The following is a 15,669-nucleotide window of genomic DNA, read 5'->3' as shown; positions in this document are numbered from 1 at the left end:
ACACTTTTCGGTGTGCAGGCGCACGGGCTGCTTGACAAGGTTGAGTCCATTTATTGCCCTCATCTGAAATGGGTAAAAAGCTTCTACTGTATGTGTTTATAGATTTGTCAAAAAGTTATATTTATTTTAAGTTCTAAGACAAAATGCCCCGCTTTTAAGCATGACATTGTATTGTAGGTTGATCTGAATTAAAATGAATGCTTTTTCATACAATGCTTGCAGGATATATAATAAGTTAGGCTACTGCTTATCTACACTTTAGTGAAGCCAGTATCATGCAGTTATCAGGCTAGATTCAACTGTATCAAGAGATTGTTTCATTATGATTGTAAATTTAATATATATATTTTCCTGTTTCTCTGTATTTTCTTTCAGAGACTGTGTCTGCTGTCATTTTTTATAAAGAAACATACCGTTCCTTCCGTTAAACTCATTTAACAACCTGTTTAAGCTGATTTAAATGAATCGGTAGACTTTGGACATACACAAATAATAGCCATGGAGAAGAGGTCATACTGCTGGTTTGTGATCTTTTGTTTAATTGTAGCTGCAAATCTGAGCGTGTTGTCATATACACACATTTGAAAGGAATTGGCGATAAAACTCAAAGATGACATAGAGCTCTCTAAAGCACAAATCAAAAAAGTAGAATTAAGTATAATACATTTTGAATCGGCACTTAAATATGCGAAGAAGCGATTGAACACCACTGGAAATGAGGTTAAGAATCTTGAGGTTGAGCTGAAGGAATTAGCTGTCTTTCAGCAGGACAAAGCCAAAAAGGTTAAAGAATGCAAGTATTTTTTGGTAAGTAGCAAAGATCCATCAGGTTTACTTTGGCATGTTGTCAATGTTAGAAAATGCACAAGACGTCCTTATATTTACTTTAAGATTTCCAAGCATGTTTTCAAATGGTTGGTTTGGCCAGCAAGACTGGCTTAAATATGTATTTTTGATTCAAATCCTGTAACTCTTGGCAACCCGTATATGTGATTAGTAAGTATGCACGCATTGTTTTAATTGAATGTTGGTGAAAGCAAAAAATAATACAGTGGGAGTAGAAGTATGGTCAGTATTATTCAGTGGCTCACATACTGTATATTAGAATGCTTCTGCTCACATTTGCTTATTGTTTGTTATCATGGGCTGTGCAAGAGTCTGACATGCCAGCTCACCCTTAGAGCAGGTTTAACAACTAAATGTGATATTATAAATACTTTTAGAGATGTTGTTTCTGAAACAAAATAACTTTTATTTGTCCTTATACTACAGCTAAAATAAATTATATTCAATTCAAATGTATTTGTATAGAGCATTTCATGATAAATATTGCAGTGTTGATATACTCAATGTCAGCACTCTTAAAACACTGCTTGTCCAATCAGATTAGAGGGCTAGAGCTGTTGTATAATCTAAAACATATGCACATTACATCCAATGACATGATAAAATATTACTAAAAATATTTATATATAAAATTGAGGCCGCAAGGGGGCGCTAGAGGCCGCGGACTCCAGTTATAAATCCCTATCTGCCATTGTGTGTTCCATAGGAGAGCGTCAAAACTGAACTTGACATAAGGGACAAGGAGAAGACTGACAATGATGGTATGACTAATAGTGACTTGTTTTGGGTGGAGGTGTGTAGCTGTGGTGGCCCTTAAAGGGTTAGTTCTCCCAAAATAATCATTCTCTTATCATTTACTCACCCTCATGCCATCTCAAACTTCTAACTTGACTTTCTTTTTTACGTGGAACACAAGCGAGATATTTTGAAAGATGTATGATGTGTTTTTGTCCAATACATGTCAATGGATCCAAAACTTTCAAGTTCCAAAAAGGACATAAAGACGGAATAAAAGTAATCCTTACGACTCGAGTGGTTTAATCCACATCTTCTGATGCTATACATTTGCTTTGGGTGAGAAACGGACAAAAATTAAAGTGCATATTCACTATAAATCTATGGCCCAGTTTACACCAGGTATTACGATGTCTCGGGTGATCCGATCACATGTGGTCAGGTGAGACACATCGCTGTTTACACCTGGTATAAATGCATCTCCTGTGACCACTTGTGTTCGGATTTGGAGGGGAGGATCTCTGTTTCATGACGACATACATCTAGGGAGGCCAGAAGTCCTGTTTTTCCATAATTAAGCACTTTTTCTAGTGTCCCGACTTTTGTTTTGTCCCGTATTTCTCCTCTCCTAAAATTTCTCTATCACCTATGCGGCTTTCTCATTCACGTGAGTATTCTAATCAAAGGTAGCCAAGGATATGGCTTGTAAAACCAATAAAGTCACACCATGTTATTTGAAGTACATGATTGGATTAAACTATCCAGTCTCAACCCCCTATCAATAGACATCCAGTTAGTGAACTGTTTGAAGAGTCAGTTTGAAAGAGCACACAGATGAAATTGCGGCTGGAAAAATGTCAAGGATGTGTGCATGTGGGGCCTGGGTAGCTCAGCAAGTATTGACGCTGACTTTCCACTCCTGGAGTCGTGAGTTCGAATCCAGGGTGTGCTTAGTGACTCCAGCCAGGTCTCCTAAGCAACCAGTTTGGCCCAGTTGCTAGGGAGGGTAGAGTCACATGGGGTAACCTCCTCGTGGTCGCGATTAGTGGTTCTCGCTCTCAATGGGGCGTGTGGTAAGTTGTGCGTGGATTGCGGAGAGTAGCATGAGCCTCCACATGCGGAGTCTCCGCGGTGTCATGCACAACGAGCCACGTGATGAGATGCGTGGATTGACGGTCTCAGAAGCGGAGGCAACTGAGACTTGTCCTCCGCCACCTGGATTGAGGTGAGTACCTCGCCACCACGAGGACCTACTAAGTAGTGGGAATTGGGCATTCCAAATTGGGAGAAAAGGGGATAAAAAAAAAAAAAAAAAGGAAGCGTGCATGTACATTTAATGAGGATCTTCAAAAAAGAGTTTAAATTTCTAAAAGAGTCACAGACAGAGCCTAGTAAAGTGAGGTGTGAGATTTGTGGAGCTCACTTTTCCATCACCCATGGAGGCCGCACCAAGTGTTAGCGATTTGTTTTTGTTTTTTTTGTTGTTTTTTTTTTTGGTTTTTTTTGTGAAGCAAAGTTCCGAATCTGTCAAGGTGCATGCAAATGAAGGAATTTTTGCCAATCATTCTACTATGCATGGCCATAGCTTTGCACATTCATGACCTGAGTCTTGCAGGTCAGGCTGGAGGAATCATTCATACCCATTAAAAAGCAGTTGGATGCGCTGGTTGAAGCTGGTGACATGCAAGCGATTGATTTCTTTTGTGCAGTGAGAAACTTTTATTCAGCATCAGTGGATTACCTCCAAAAGAGTGTGGTTCTGCATGATATTAAAGTGCAACATAGTCAATAAAAACAAAAAAAAGCGCAAAAAAAAAAAAAAGCGCAATGTTACAGTTATTTCATTTTTAAAGCTGCTCGTAAATGGCAAAGTTTAAACTCTTGTTTTAGCGAAGCAGTTGATTGTCAGGGGAGGGGTGGCGCTTCTGCTGCCGGGACGCATACAGGACGGATTATCGTTTACACCTTAAATGCAATGTGGCCACGTGTTTTTGACCACATTCGTATGTGGTGGTGGTGTAGTGGACTAAAGCACTGAACTGGTAAGCAAAAGGTTGTTGGTTCAATCCCCACAGCCACCACCATTGTGTCCTTGAGCAAGGCACTTAACTCCAGGTTGCTCCAGGGGGATTGTCCCTGTTATAAGTGCACTGTAAGTCGCTTTGGATAAAAGCGTCTGCCAAATGCATAAATGTAAATGTATGTGGTTTTTGAGATCTAATTGCAAAACTATTTAGACCTGTATTTAGGGCTGACCAGATGTGATCAGATCACCCAAAATGCGTCTTAATACCAGATGTAAACAGGGTCTATAAAGCCCTGCCCATAGTTCAAGTGTAAGGAAGTGTAAACAAGCTTCTCTACTGAATGCGCCAAGGAGACTGCAGATGTCAAGATTTATAGTGAATAAGGACTTATATTTTGGTCTGTTTCTCACCCAAAGCGACCATAATGCTTCAGAAGGCATGGATTAAACCACTCGAGTCATATTGATTACTTTTATGCTGCCTTTATATAATTTTTGGAGCTTGAAAATTTTGGATTCCATTGACTTACATTGTACAGACATAAACACATAATACATCCTTCAAAATATATTTGTTTGTGTTGCATAGAAGAAAGAAAGTCATATGAGTTTCAGATGGCATGAGGGTGAGTAAATGATGAGAGAATTATTTTTGTATGAGCTATCCCTTTAAATTTGTTTGAGAGAAGAATTTACCTTCTCAGTTTACAAGCGTCTAATAAAATTGGAAGCAAAGAAAGACTGACAAAGAAAAGAGCTGATCATGATTCTCTTTCTCTCTCTCGCTCTCTCATATATATATTTCAGGTGCATTTGCTGCTCTTCAGGACAAGTGGAATGCAACAAGTAATGGCTTTAAACAGCAGCTCAACAGGCTTAGTCCTCTTTGTGAATATTTGAAGAACGGTACAGATGCAAAGTGAGTTATTCAAGGATTACTACCTCTTGTTACAAATATATAAGAGCTGCTTTATGATTTGAACAAAATAATTAAATTGCATGAGCAAATTAATCTTGTGCAATTGCAATGTAATGAACAATGTTTGAATCAATCTTAATATTTATCTTTGATTTTTTTGTTTGTTTTTTTTTTTTTTTTTTTTTTTTTTGTAGTGAGCTTTGCCCTCCAGTTCATAATTACACTTTAGGAGCTACGGTATAGTCTTGAGAAGAACACCAGCAATCCATATCCAAGACAGTGTTTTAAAAAGGAAATCCTAAAATTCAAGTTACACATTTGTGGCCTCATTTACAATAAATCCTTAAATACCTAATTATCTATATTAGCTTTGTGTACTCATTAATGAAAATGAACCTTTACTTACTATTCTATTAATGTGTGCATTTACATCTCTACACTAGACATTCTGGGTTACCTTTAACATTTTTATTGCAGTCCTTTGTGTAATTGAGTCTTTATGATAAATTGTGTGTTATATTATACCTAAATTGTAAACTGTTTTGGACAAAAGCATCTGCTACATGAATAAAAGTAACAGTCAATTTATGAATATTCTCAAAAACAACTGAAGATGAAGATTACATTTGTATTTAGTCAGTTTTATTACAGGTCTTAAAAACATCAGAGAGTATTAATATATTTTGACTTAGTATAACAGTTGCTTCAGTATGAATACAGTATCTTCATTGGTCTGGATAAATGGCCTAGTGAAAATCTTATTTAATCAGTGAATCCTATGATTGTTTATACAGTGATAAGTTTTCATGATATATGATTTGTGATATATTCAAATGAAATTAAAAAATGCATTTCTTAAAGGAATATTCCAGGTTCAAGTTAAGCTCAATCGACAGCATTTGTTGCATAGTGTTTATTACTACAAAAATAATTTGGACTTCTCCCTCCTTTTCTTAAAAAAAAAGCAAAAATTGAAGTAAAAGTGAGGCACTTATGATGGAAGGGAATGGAGCACATTTTTGGAGGGTTTAAAGGCAAAAATGTGAAGCTTATCATTTTATAAAAGCACTTACATTATTTCTTCTGTTAAAACTTGTGTATTTTTTGAGCTGTTAAGTTGTTAAAATTGTCATTTTAGGGTTTCTGGTGTTATGTCGTCATGGCAACGAAGTTGTAAAATTGAATATAACTTTGCACAGAAAAAGTTCTTAAGTGATTTTATCACACTTAAGGCATGTTAACATGCATATTGTTTACGTCTTGTGGCTATACTTTTGAAAACAGTATTTTAACATTTACAGATTGGCCCCATTCACTTCCATTGTAAGTGCCTCATTGTAACCCAGAGTTTTGCTTTTTTTGCTTTTTTTTTTTTAAGAAAAGGAAGGACAATTGGAATAATCAATGGTAATCAATTCATTATTAATATTAATATTATGCCACAAATGCTGTCAATTGAGCTTAACTTGTACTGAACCCGGAATATTCCTTTAAGTTGAATCCTTAATTCTCTGATCATTACTCGCTTCATATCAGATAATGTGTGCAAAATATAAAATTTTAAATATGAATCCCTAAAAATTAAAATCTCAACAATTCTTTCTTGTTTTTTTTAGAGGGCCTCAGTGTACCTGTGTTTATATCTCCCTCACGTTCTCACATTATTTAGATGAAACAAACAAACCCTACCACTTTAAAAACCCACTATTTGCTTCCCTCTGTTGGATAAAAGCAAGAAAAGCTAGTACATATACCAGGGTGGTGTTACATAACCACAATGATTCAGCCACACCCCTGAATTTAGGTAGTTTTGGAATATGGAACAAATTTAGGAAGAGAGAAAAAAAAAGAGGATGCATTACCACATGAATAATGAGGTTGATCACAGAACAAATGAGGAAGCTTATCATAGTGAACTACTTTTTTTTTCTTTTGTAAATATACATTTTCAAATTGGACTTAGAGCTAGAAATGTAATGTAAAACAACGTAAAAATCCCAATAACACAAAGCAAAGGGTAAGTCCAGCAAGTGGCAGAAAAAAGATGGAATTGGCCATTTAGTCATTTTCAGAATGAGGGATGGCAAGAATTGAATGTGTAAAGAATTATTTCAGTTACTAAAAGCACAAGATAAAAGGAAAGAGCATAAAGTTGATATGCTTTAACACAGACGTACAGTAAGTACCATAGGTGATGGTGTATGCAGCATAACAGCTGGCTACAGATCATTCCAGTGTGAAAAAGAAATAAAAAGAATACAGAAGACCTTCTTGTGAGGACTGATTGATTGGTTGATTGATGTATTTTCCTAGACTAAAAATCAAGTTCGACATGACAGAATATGCTTACAAGCATAATCATTAGTCCAGTGTTTGGTTGGTTGACCTCTTGTTGATGACTTTCTGAATCTCTCTCAGAAGGCCTACCTTGTTGTTTTTGATGTTCATCTCAGCTTTCTCCATCAGATCAGAGATCATTAGACAGCTGTAGGATCTTTGGAAGGTTGTATACCTTTCCTTCCACTTTTTAATATCTCCTATTAAAATAGACAATTCAAACCTGATGAGCTTTCATTTTTGGCTTTTACATACAGACTATTGCCTATGTATCATAATCTCCTTACTTATTTATTTCAGAAATTATTTGCCTCTGATTGCGATAGTGAAACAAACAAGGCATTGAAAGGACAAACAAAGTTGTTTCAAACAAGTTGACATTACCTCCACAATTAATTGTGTTGAAAAGAGGAATATGAATTACACTTGGTGCATTGCTGTGCCCTTCAAACACATAAAAGTCTTTTGGAGCACGTTTATCCTCCTCGGATACCTGAACTTTAGGAAAAGGAATGTGTAGTTCTTTGCACGTTTCAGCAGTCTTAACCACTGTCTGTGAACAAAAATATAGCACTATATATAAGAATGTGTCTATGTCCAAATCCACCCAAAACCAAACACTGAGTGTAATAATAACAACCAATTGCACTGGCACAAAATTCACACAAAAATTTGTCTCTGTATGGACAGTTGTTTACAGTGCATTTAGTGATTAATAGTAGCCTATACATATATTAATAGGAAAAGACAGTATGCATTTAGTCTACCTCGAATGGGTCATCATCACTAAAATCAAGAGAGATAATGAGATCGATGTGCCTCTCTTTCCTCAGCACTGAGAAAAAGGGCGAGTTAATGAAGATTCCAGCATCTTCATAATGTCTCGTCTCCTTTTTCAGGATATGGGGAGAAATATCCTCTGCTGAAGATTAGGAAAAATTCTAATTTATATAGTGGAATTCAATTCACTTAGGTCAATATCTCCAGGAAATGTGACTTAGCCTCTACCATTCTATTTAAAGGTGAAGTTTATCATTTCTGCGCTGATAGTTTCACCAAACAGAATTGCGAAAGTAATGTGAATGGTTTCCCAAACAGTTCCCATAGTCTCCCTTTGGTTGGCCAAACAGTGTCCCGCCCCAAACTCATGCCATTTGTTGATTCAGAGTTGCTATGTCGGACGGGGTTTGCAGTGTTTTGGGGAAACAACCTACGAATTGCTTACTTATAGTTGCATACTTATAGTATATTACATTAAAAAAATTACACTTTATCATTAAATACTATATAATATATACTTTACATTTTAAATCACGTCTTTTGTTTTGTCTAACATTTAAAATCATGCATCCATGTATTTCTTGCTTACCTGTCATGTTGTAGAGAAAGTTGTAAGTCGTGCCCCAGATCCAGAGAGTAACTAACTCAATGCATTTTACAATGACAGTCCATGTACTGTTGTCTAAATAAACATAATGAGTCCAGTAAGCTTAAACAAAATACAATGAGTCCTTCTCTTTTTATAAGTGCATAAAAGGTCTTAACATCCTGAGAGCTGAGCTTGACTGCTTATTTGTAACTATAGCCCCTGTGAAACATGCAATATATATATATAAATAAAAATAAAAATTTATAGACCAAAGGTTTCCTAAAAATTTATGTCCACATACATGGACAGCGAGACTAAGTTTTATGTTTCTTTTCTTTTTTTTTTTCTTTTTTTTTATCAAAATGTTTATTTTGTTTTCAGAAGTGTTGGTTATTCTTGTTTTTGAGATGTTACAGACATAACATCAGAAATTACATTTAATCACTGCCAACTATGTTAAAATAAACTTTTGCATGAAAAATTCTGAATCTATGTAGCCTACTGATTGCCACTGTCCCATGTATGCCAAACATGTTAAGTGGTCCATACATCATCTGCAGCCTGAAACTGAACTTTTGACAGGGTGTTTGGATTGAATGCACTTCAAAGTCATAGCAAAGCTATAGGATGCTTCCTTGCTCCCTATTTAGTGAATGACAACCTCCAGTGTACTGTCTGTCTGTTAACCCTTTAATGACAGCTTAGAGTCTCCTGAACTGAGAACAGTCGGTTTAAATGAAATGAAATTATGCATAACCTATAGCAAAGCCAAAACGTAACGTCCACACATGTGGACGCGGGGTCTCAGGAGGTTAATATCCCATATGTACACACACCAGATCATACACACAACAGATCAATTACAGAATAGATTACAAGTACAGTAAATTTTATGTCACAAGCTATGCATGTAAAAGAGGACAACTCACAATTCTGATGTTGAAACCAGTCTGTATACAGCTTGCATACATATAGAGTGTGTTTTTCAATGTTCTTCTTAGCCATTCCGTCTGACATCATGTCTAACATAATTAATTTCTCATATTCTTCTTCATTCAGCTTTCCTGAAATAAAGAAAATCATTACATTGCATCATGAGTTTCTAGCACATATGTTCTGAAATCGGTCTGCGTTTACTGAAATTTGAACTACTTCAAATCTTCCTGGTTTCTTTGAGGCAAGAAGTCAAGAAGGCACAGTCTGGTGTGGCTGTGGCTGTCAGTAGTGCCACAGGAAAAGGTAAACACTTTGTTATTAATGCAGAAATGTCTGTTTTCCTGTGTAATCATGTTGGATGCACTGCCATGTATACCACTAAAGTGGAGGTTACCCATGAAGTGATCTGAGCCTGAGGCTGCCAGGATTTGAAACTGATTCTCATCTGGTTCACTTTCATACCCCAGTAAAATGTTTGATTATTATTGTGATGTCCTCTGTTTACTAAGTCTTAGCTAAAAGGCACAAATAAATAACGTAAAGCATACCTCTTAGTAAGTCATAAAGTATTTCAATGTGTGATGAAGGGTCCTCCTCTCTTAAAACCAGAAGATTTAGTTCCACAAGTGTCAAAAGCCCTTGGCAAACCTCGTCCACCTGTGCACTGCTGAGTAAGTGGTCTGTTTGTTCTTTTCCAGAAGGTGCGTGGTAACACATCACATCTGACTCATGGCAAAATAATTCTAAAAAGAACATATTACACTCATTTGCAACACAAAATTTTCATACATTTAAAGTGGCACAGAAATAAGAAATGTATATGTAAACCAGCCAGATTACATTAGTTGACTAGATTTTTAAATTTTCTAAAGAAAATTTGAATGGTGCTTGCCTGTACAAGTCACTGTCACAATGCTAGGTTGTTTTGGATGGTTACCAGGGCATTGCTATTGTGTTCCTAAGGTGTTCTGTGAGGTTTTTAGGGCATTGCAACGTTATTGCAGGTATTCTGAGTAGTTGCTTACTGGCCAAAGTCAAAAGAGCCCACCCCCAAGACTTTATAATATTCTGGTCCCTATATGGTGCGGGTCCCTCCTTCAATGTAAGTCTATGGGGTTTCTTTCCCTGGTGCAGGATGAGTTATGCACCAAAGTTTAATACTTAGTTCAGTCAGGACCACTTCCTTCAAACTAAAACTTTTATTGACATGTCAGATGTTTGGTTCTATTCTGGGCAAACTCCCCACCCATCGATGCAGCCATGCATGGACAGAGCAGCTAGAGCAGCAAATGAAACCCCACAGGGGTAACAGAACAGATCCACTAGAATTATATTACACCATGGTACAATTTTTGCACATTTTTTCTAACAGTTCAACATGGTGCAATTGTTCACTTCACAGAACAAGATGCAACAACAAATAAAAATAGTCTTACAATAGAATGCTGGTCTGAAATTCCTAAGAACACAGATTAACAGATGTTGAGAGAACTAAAGGAAAAGAGCTGTCAGGCACTAGGTGGAGTTGGGGATGGAGGAGGGTGTTAAGTGCATCTTGCATCCGTGCAATGGAAAGGCAGCTGAGAGAATGAATAAACAATGATTTAAAAAGAAATGCACTGAAATGCGTCTGAATTGTATTGGTTGACGTCATGATCAGCCGAGCATCAGCTAATTGCAAGCCTGACTAATGTGACTTGCCTGAACTACTGCAATGCTTGATTGTTAGGGATTTGTTCCCTAACCCTGAGCGATAATAATATTGATGCCTTAGCAAACACCACTAAAGAAAAGATTACTGTAAAACATACTTTTGATTTCACTTGATAGATGCTCCAGTATATTTATAATGTCAGCAAAAACACTGCCACACAGACCTGCAAAAAATAAATAAATAAATAAATAAAAAATCAGTAACCAACAAAAGTGACAAATAAATGTCAGACTAAAGTCATCAACTGGGCCTTAGATGAGTAAGTATGTGTTGCTTCATTACTATTAGCTCACCTTGCAGGTACAACATGTCCATTGCGGGCTGGTCATTAATTTTACACCCTTGGTCGAACTGACATCCAAAACAGGAGGAATCTACAAAGGCCCCAGTGAGGGAGTAGCCAGCCTCATGTGGAGTGATCTCAAAAAAGATATCTACGAGAGAACACTGTAAGCCTCAGTTACATTACACACATACAGCGAACAAACAGGCTGAAATTACCTGCTTTCAGTTTATCACGACAGCTCTGCTTGTCGATCACTGAGTAGATGGGATAAGGATCTTTGCTGTGTTGACTCCTCTGATCAGTGACAGCATGCTCGTCTATCTGTAAAGAAAATAATACAAATCAGCTTAAAATACATTAACCTGTTTCACTCCTATTATTTTGGTTGTACATGTTAATTTTCTCTTGTAATGGTGTGGAAGCCTGAAATTGTGGGCAGCCCCAAAAAGAACCCTTAGGAGTTTGCTTGCTAACACTGATTTTAAAACAATCTGGATGAATTGAAAATGCAAACACACGGGACTATAAGCACCAATTTCTAAAGGTTAGTTTATACTCTCAGAGCTGTTTTAAAATGGGTAGTTCTGGTCTTGGATACCAATTGATCTAAACAGCATTCCAGATATAGAAAAAATCTAAAATAAAGCAAACAAATGGAGAACTTGTTATTTAATAACAGTGCATCTCTTACCTCTTTGACAATCTTACTTATAACTAGCGCTGACCAGATGTCAGTCAGACTGAAATTGTCTTTTTGGGAGTATTTTTTGAGTGTAGACAGTTTGTCCCTGAAACTGATTTCAGCACCAACAAGTCTCTGTATAATGTCATCTTTCACTTTCTCCAAATTGCTGGACCAATCTGGTTCTTTGTATAAAGATGCCATGCACCTTACAAAAAAAAAAAAAAGAATACTTTAATTGTTTGTTTTGGTAACACTTTACATTAAGGCTGTATTGGTTAACATTAGTTCATGTAGCTATCATGAGCAAACAAAGAACAATGATTATTCACAGGATTTATTCATCTTGGTTAATGTTCATTTATAAATATGCTGTTGTTCATCGTTTGTTCATGTTAGCTAATAAACTAATGTTAACATATACAACTTTTAATGTAAATAAATTGGTTAGTATATGTTGAAATTAACATTAACCAAGAATAATGAATGCTGGAAAAGTATTGTTCATAGTTCATGTTAACTAATGTATTTAACTAATTTTAATGAATAAAACCTTATTTTAAAGTGTTACTGTTGTTTCTTTGTGTGTATACATGCTGTTGTTTGTATGTGTGCTAAGATGTTTGTACTGTATATTCAGTTGGATAGTGTGTCTGATACATGAACTAAACATATGTGTAAAATTGAGTACATGAGTATTTGTGCAAGATTTTTACCAGGTTGATCCTGAGACCCCACCCAGATACAACATGATGTCCAAAAGGCCCTCTTTGTCCAGTTGGACCAGTGATCCCAGCAAACCCAGCATGGCTCTCTCACCTCCTCCAGAACCCAGCAATGCGATGTTGGGGACCTCATCCTGTAAAGACTACCAAAAAAACCCCACATGTATTATCAATTTCATGTATTTAAAAAGCAGTCTGATAATATCAAACACAATATCAAACAGAATTGCAATATTTGTCTTGTACTTAACCCTTCCTTGGACGTATGGGTCAAATTGACCCTTTTGAATGTTTAACACTGATTTACATCAACTTAACTTTACGTTTTCGGCCTGAAACTTCATGACATCCTCCACAGAGGTGATATGAACCTGACAATGTCATTTTTTTTAAATTTCATGTATGTATACACAAAGCTACAAAAAAAGTCCCTACGTTGTCCTTAAGGGTCAAATTTACCCTTTTTTATGTTCAATAAAATGTATTATATGTCTCTACTTTTGGTCTTAAATCGTTCATCTAGGTGCCAGCTAACACTAGAAAAAATAATATTTTCTCTATCACACAAGTTCTGAAAGGCAGGGGACGCATCAACGCAGCTTCAAAAATCTTGTTAAAAAAAGCTTCAGAAGCTTGTAATAAATGCTCTATCTGCTCTATCTCCCTACTTTTAGTCTTAGATCATAAAAAAAATATAATAAATGTATATATATATATATATATATATATATATATATATATATATATATATATATATACTATCACTTTTATCACAAAATACAGATCTGAATAGCAGGGGGCACCCCAACGTGGTTTGTGACTCCACCCATAAATATCCAGTCTTTTTTGGAAGCCCTATCCTTTGCCAATGTTTTGTGGAATATCTCAGTCTCTGATCTTAGTGTCATTTGAAAGCTGTATGCTTGATAATGATGTGTAACATTTTCTCATCAATATTCAGGAACATATTTAAACAACGATTTGTTTATGATACTTTGTTTGCATTTGTGTCTGTTATCAATTAGTGTTTGTGGGTGTCTGTGAGTATGTACTTATGTGTTGTGTGTTTGTGTGGAGGGGTGTGTGTGTGTGTGTGTGTGTGTGTGTGTGAGAAATTTTGAGTATGAGTATGTTCTTATAATAACATTTCAACCTTTTCTACAATTTTATGGTGAGGCTTCCCAAAAAACTGGATGTCCATGGGCAGTGTTGGGGCTCCCCTTGCCTTTCAGATTTGTATATTGTGAGAGAAGGTGATAGAGAATTGTTTTTTTTTTCTAGTGTTAGCTGGCACCTAGACAAATAGAGCAAATAGACAGAGCAAACAGAGCCTTTGTTACAAGCTTTTGAAGTCTTTTTAACAAGATTTTTGAAGCTGTGTTGGGGCTTCCCCTGCCATTCAGGTCTGTATATTGTAATAGAAGGTGATAGTGAAAAAAAAAATTCTAGTGTTAGCTGGCACCTAGCCGAATGATTTAAGACAAAAAGTAGAGAGATAGAGCAAACAGAGCCTTTATTACAAACTTTTGAAATTGAATATAGGGTCAATTTGACCCTCTAGGTTCAAAGTAGGGACTTGATCGTTAAGGCCACAGAAGGATTAAATGGATGTCAAAGATTTATCATTATTTAACCTTGATTTATGTCATCACTAAGGTTCTTTTGCAGAATCAGAACAAAAGAAACCAAACAAGACTATTTCAAATTAGCAATTAAAGTTGCCAGATGAAATAATGTAGCAATGAAATATTCCTTTTTGCAAAAGACCAAAAAATAAAAAATAAAAATAATTTATAAACTTTATCAACTGCAAACTTGGAATTACTACGGAATTCATATTTTGTTGTGGATAGGTGGCAATAATTAAATGGTAACCTAAGAAACTTGGTGATATGGGATATTTGACATGCAAGTAAAACATTTAGCCAGGGGAACAGTTGAGATGTGGTTACCAGGCTACATTGTATGTCGTGCTGTAGAAGACACTGCAGAACTGAAACTCTCCTGCTGGTCACATGATCTTTCTCAGGTTCATTCAGAGAATGACTGATTCTTACTGAACTTCTGTTGAAAACCAATCAGGGACAGGCAAAACTGTTCACAATATGTTTACATTTAAAAAAAAAAAAGTTTTAACTACAGGATTGAAACTTAAATTCAAATTATTATGCATGCCCATAATTAATGATGATATTTAATGATGTAAAAGGATCTAAGGTTACTGTTTACTGTGAATACTATTACATATTCCAATGGTGTCAAGGGTGGTAAAACTTGATTCAGTGTATATTACCGTTTGCTTTCATTTTCCTTAGACATCTGTAAAGAGGACATTTTGATACAAGGAAATTTGGACAAGATTCAGAAATAACAAATTTCACTGTTTATTATTTTCATTGACAGCATTTGCAAACATTGCCAAATTACACTTTTCTAAAATTATAAAACCATCTAGTTGACTGCAACAAAGGCAATCATAAGTCATTATAGCATATTGGCTTTATCTTAACAGTTTTTGTGTTCTGATAAGAGTTATTTGTTGGAAGCAATAGATGCATTAACATACCATTAACCCCACAGTACCACTAATCAAACAATCAAGCCTTATTGTTAAAAAAACATATTTTTGCTTATAATAACTTAAATATTCAGAAAGCAAGTGCAAATATTTTTCTTTTTAAACATCGGTTTTTAAGGGCACTTACCTTTGCTGGTAAGGGTTGAAGTCCTCCATCCAAAATGAAACTTCTGATTGAGAGCATGTGACAATGTGAAAGGGGACATATACGACATGGTTTATGCAATGTGGACATGGAGTAAAAGCAAAATGGAGAAACTGGAAGGAGCAGGAATGCAACTGAGTGTGGTGAATGCAAGCTTTCTTTTTATCTCCTTTTTTTAAGCAATGTACATACTCTCTCTGAGGTCAGTTTTATTCTAATAACGTATTTTCAGTGGTTCTTGTTAGATTTCACTAAAAAGCTAATGAGCTAACTGCACTATGCTTCCAACTGTGTATCTAATTTGGTCATTTTTAACCTCAGGACACATACAGAAAGAGGTAAATAAACCTATTAGAATAAAATGCTGAACA

At 35.8% G+C, this 15,669-nt stretch overlaps 1 protein-coding gene and 1 long non-coding RNA gene across 3 annotated transcripts; one reads left to right on the top strand and one right to left on the bottom strand.

Annotated features, from left to right (window-relative positions):
• On the top strand, positions 1–5,900 carry LOC127424895 (uncharacterized). The gene is made up of 5 exons (XR_007894536.1): positions 1–72; positions 376–807; positions 1,553–1,607; positions 4,415–4,526; positions 4,721–5,900. It is a non-coding gene; the product is annotated as an uncharacterized LOC127424895 (long non-coding RNA).
• Positions 5,149–15,621, bottom strand: LOC127424890 (cytosolic phospholipase A2 gamma). Of its 2 annotated transcripts, none has more exons than XM_051670421.1 (14): positions 15,281–15,621; positions 14,869–14,894; positions 14,528–14,639; positions 12,567–12,718; positions 11,860–12,058; positions 11,384–11,489; positions 11,176–11,316; positions 10,980–11,045; positions 9,717–9,911; positions 9,162–9,296; positions 8,233–8,325; positions 7,631–7,782; positions 7,248–7,416; positions 5,149–7,063 (listed from the first exon to the last, which is right to left on the bottom strand). In XM_051670421.1, the coding sequence occupies exons 1-14, from the start codon at positions 15,386–15,388 to the stop codon at positions 6,888–6,890; spliced, it is 1,830 nt and encodes a 609-aa protein (XP_051526381.1). In that variant the 5' UTR covers positions 15,389–15,621; the 3' UTR covers positions 5,149–6,887. The 2 variants fall into 2 exon arrangements, with proteins under 2 accessions (XP_051526381.1, XP_051526380.1); XM_051670420.1 differs by having other exon boundaries at positions 7,631–7,785; positions 15,281–15,619.
• Between the last annotated feature and the right edge of the window lie 48 nt (positions 15,622–15,669).

The sequence above is a fragment of the Myxocyprinus asiaticus genome, chromosome 34, assembly GCF_019703515.2.
Source record: "Myxocyprinus asiaticus isolate MX2 ecotype Aquarium Trade chromosome 34, UBuf_Myxa_2, whole genome shotgun sequence".
Taxonomy (NCBI): Eukaryota; Metazoa; Chordata; class Actinopteri; order Cypriniformes; family Catostomidae; genus Myxocyprinus; species Myxocyprinus asiaticus.
This window is presented reverse-complemented; position numbering and strand designations above follow the sequence as displayed.

Bases quoted from the DNA above. Each gene is read 5' to 3' on its own strand.
- LOC127424890 (XM_051670420.1), bottom strand. From the start codon at position 15,388: ATGTCCACATTGCATAAACCATGTCGTATATGTCCCCTTTCACATTGT. The intron at 11,490-11,859 runs GTAAGAGATGCA...TTTTCTTTACAG, and splicing joins TAAGTAAGATTGTCAAAGAG to ATAGACGAGCATGCTGTCAC. The intron at 11,317-11,383 runs GTAATTTCAGCC...GTTCTCTCGTAG, and splicing joins TCGTGATAAACTGAAAGCAG to ATATCTTTTTTGAGATCACT.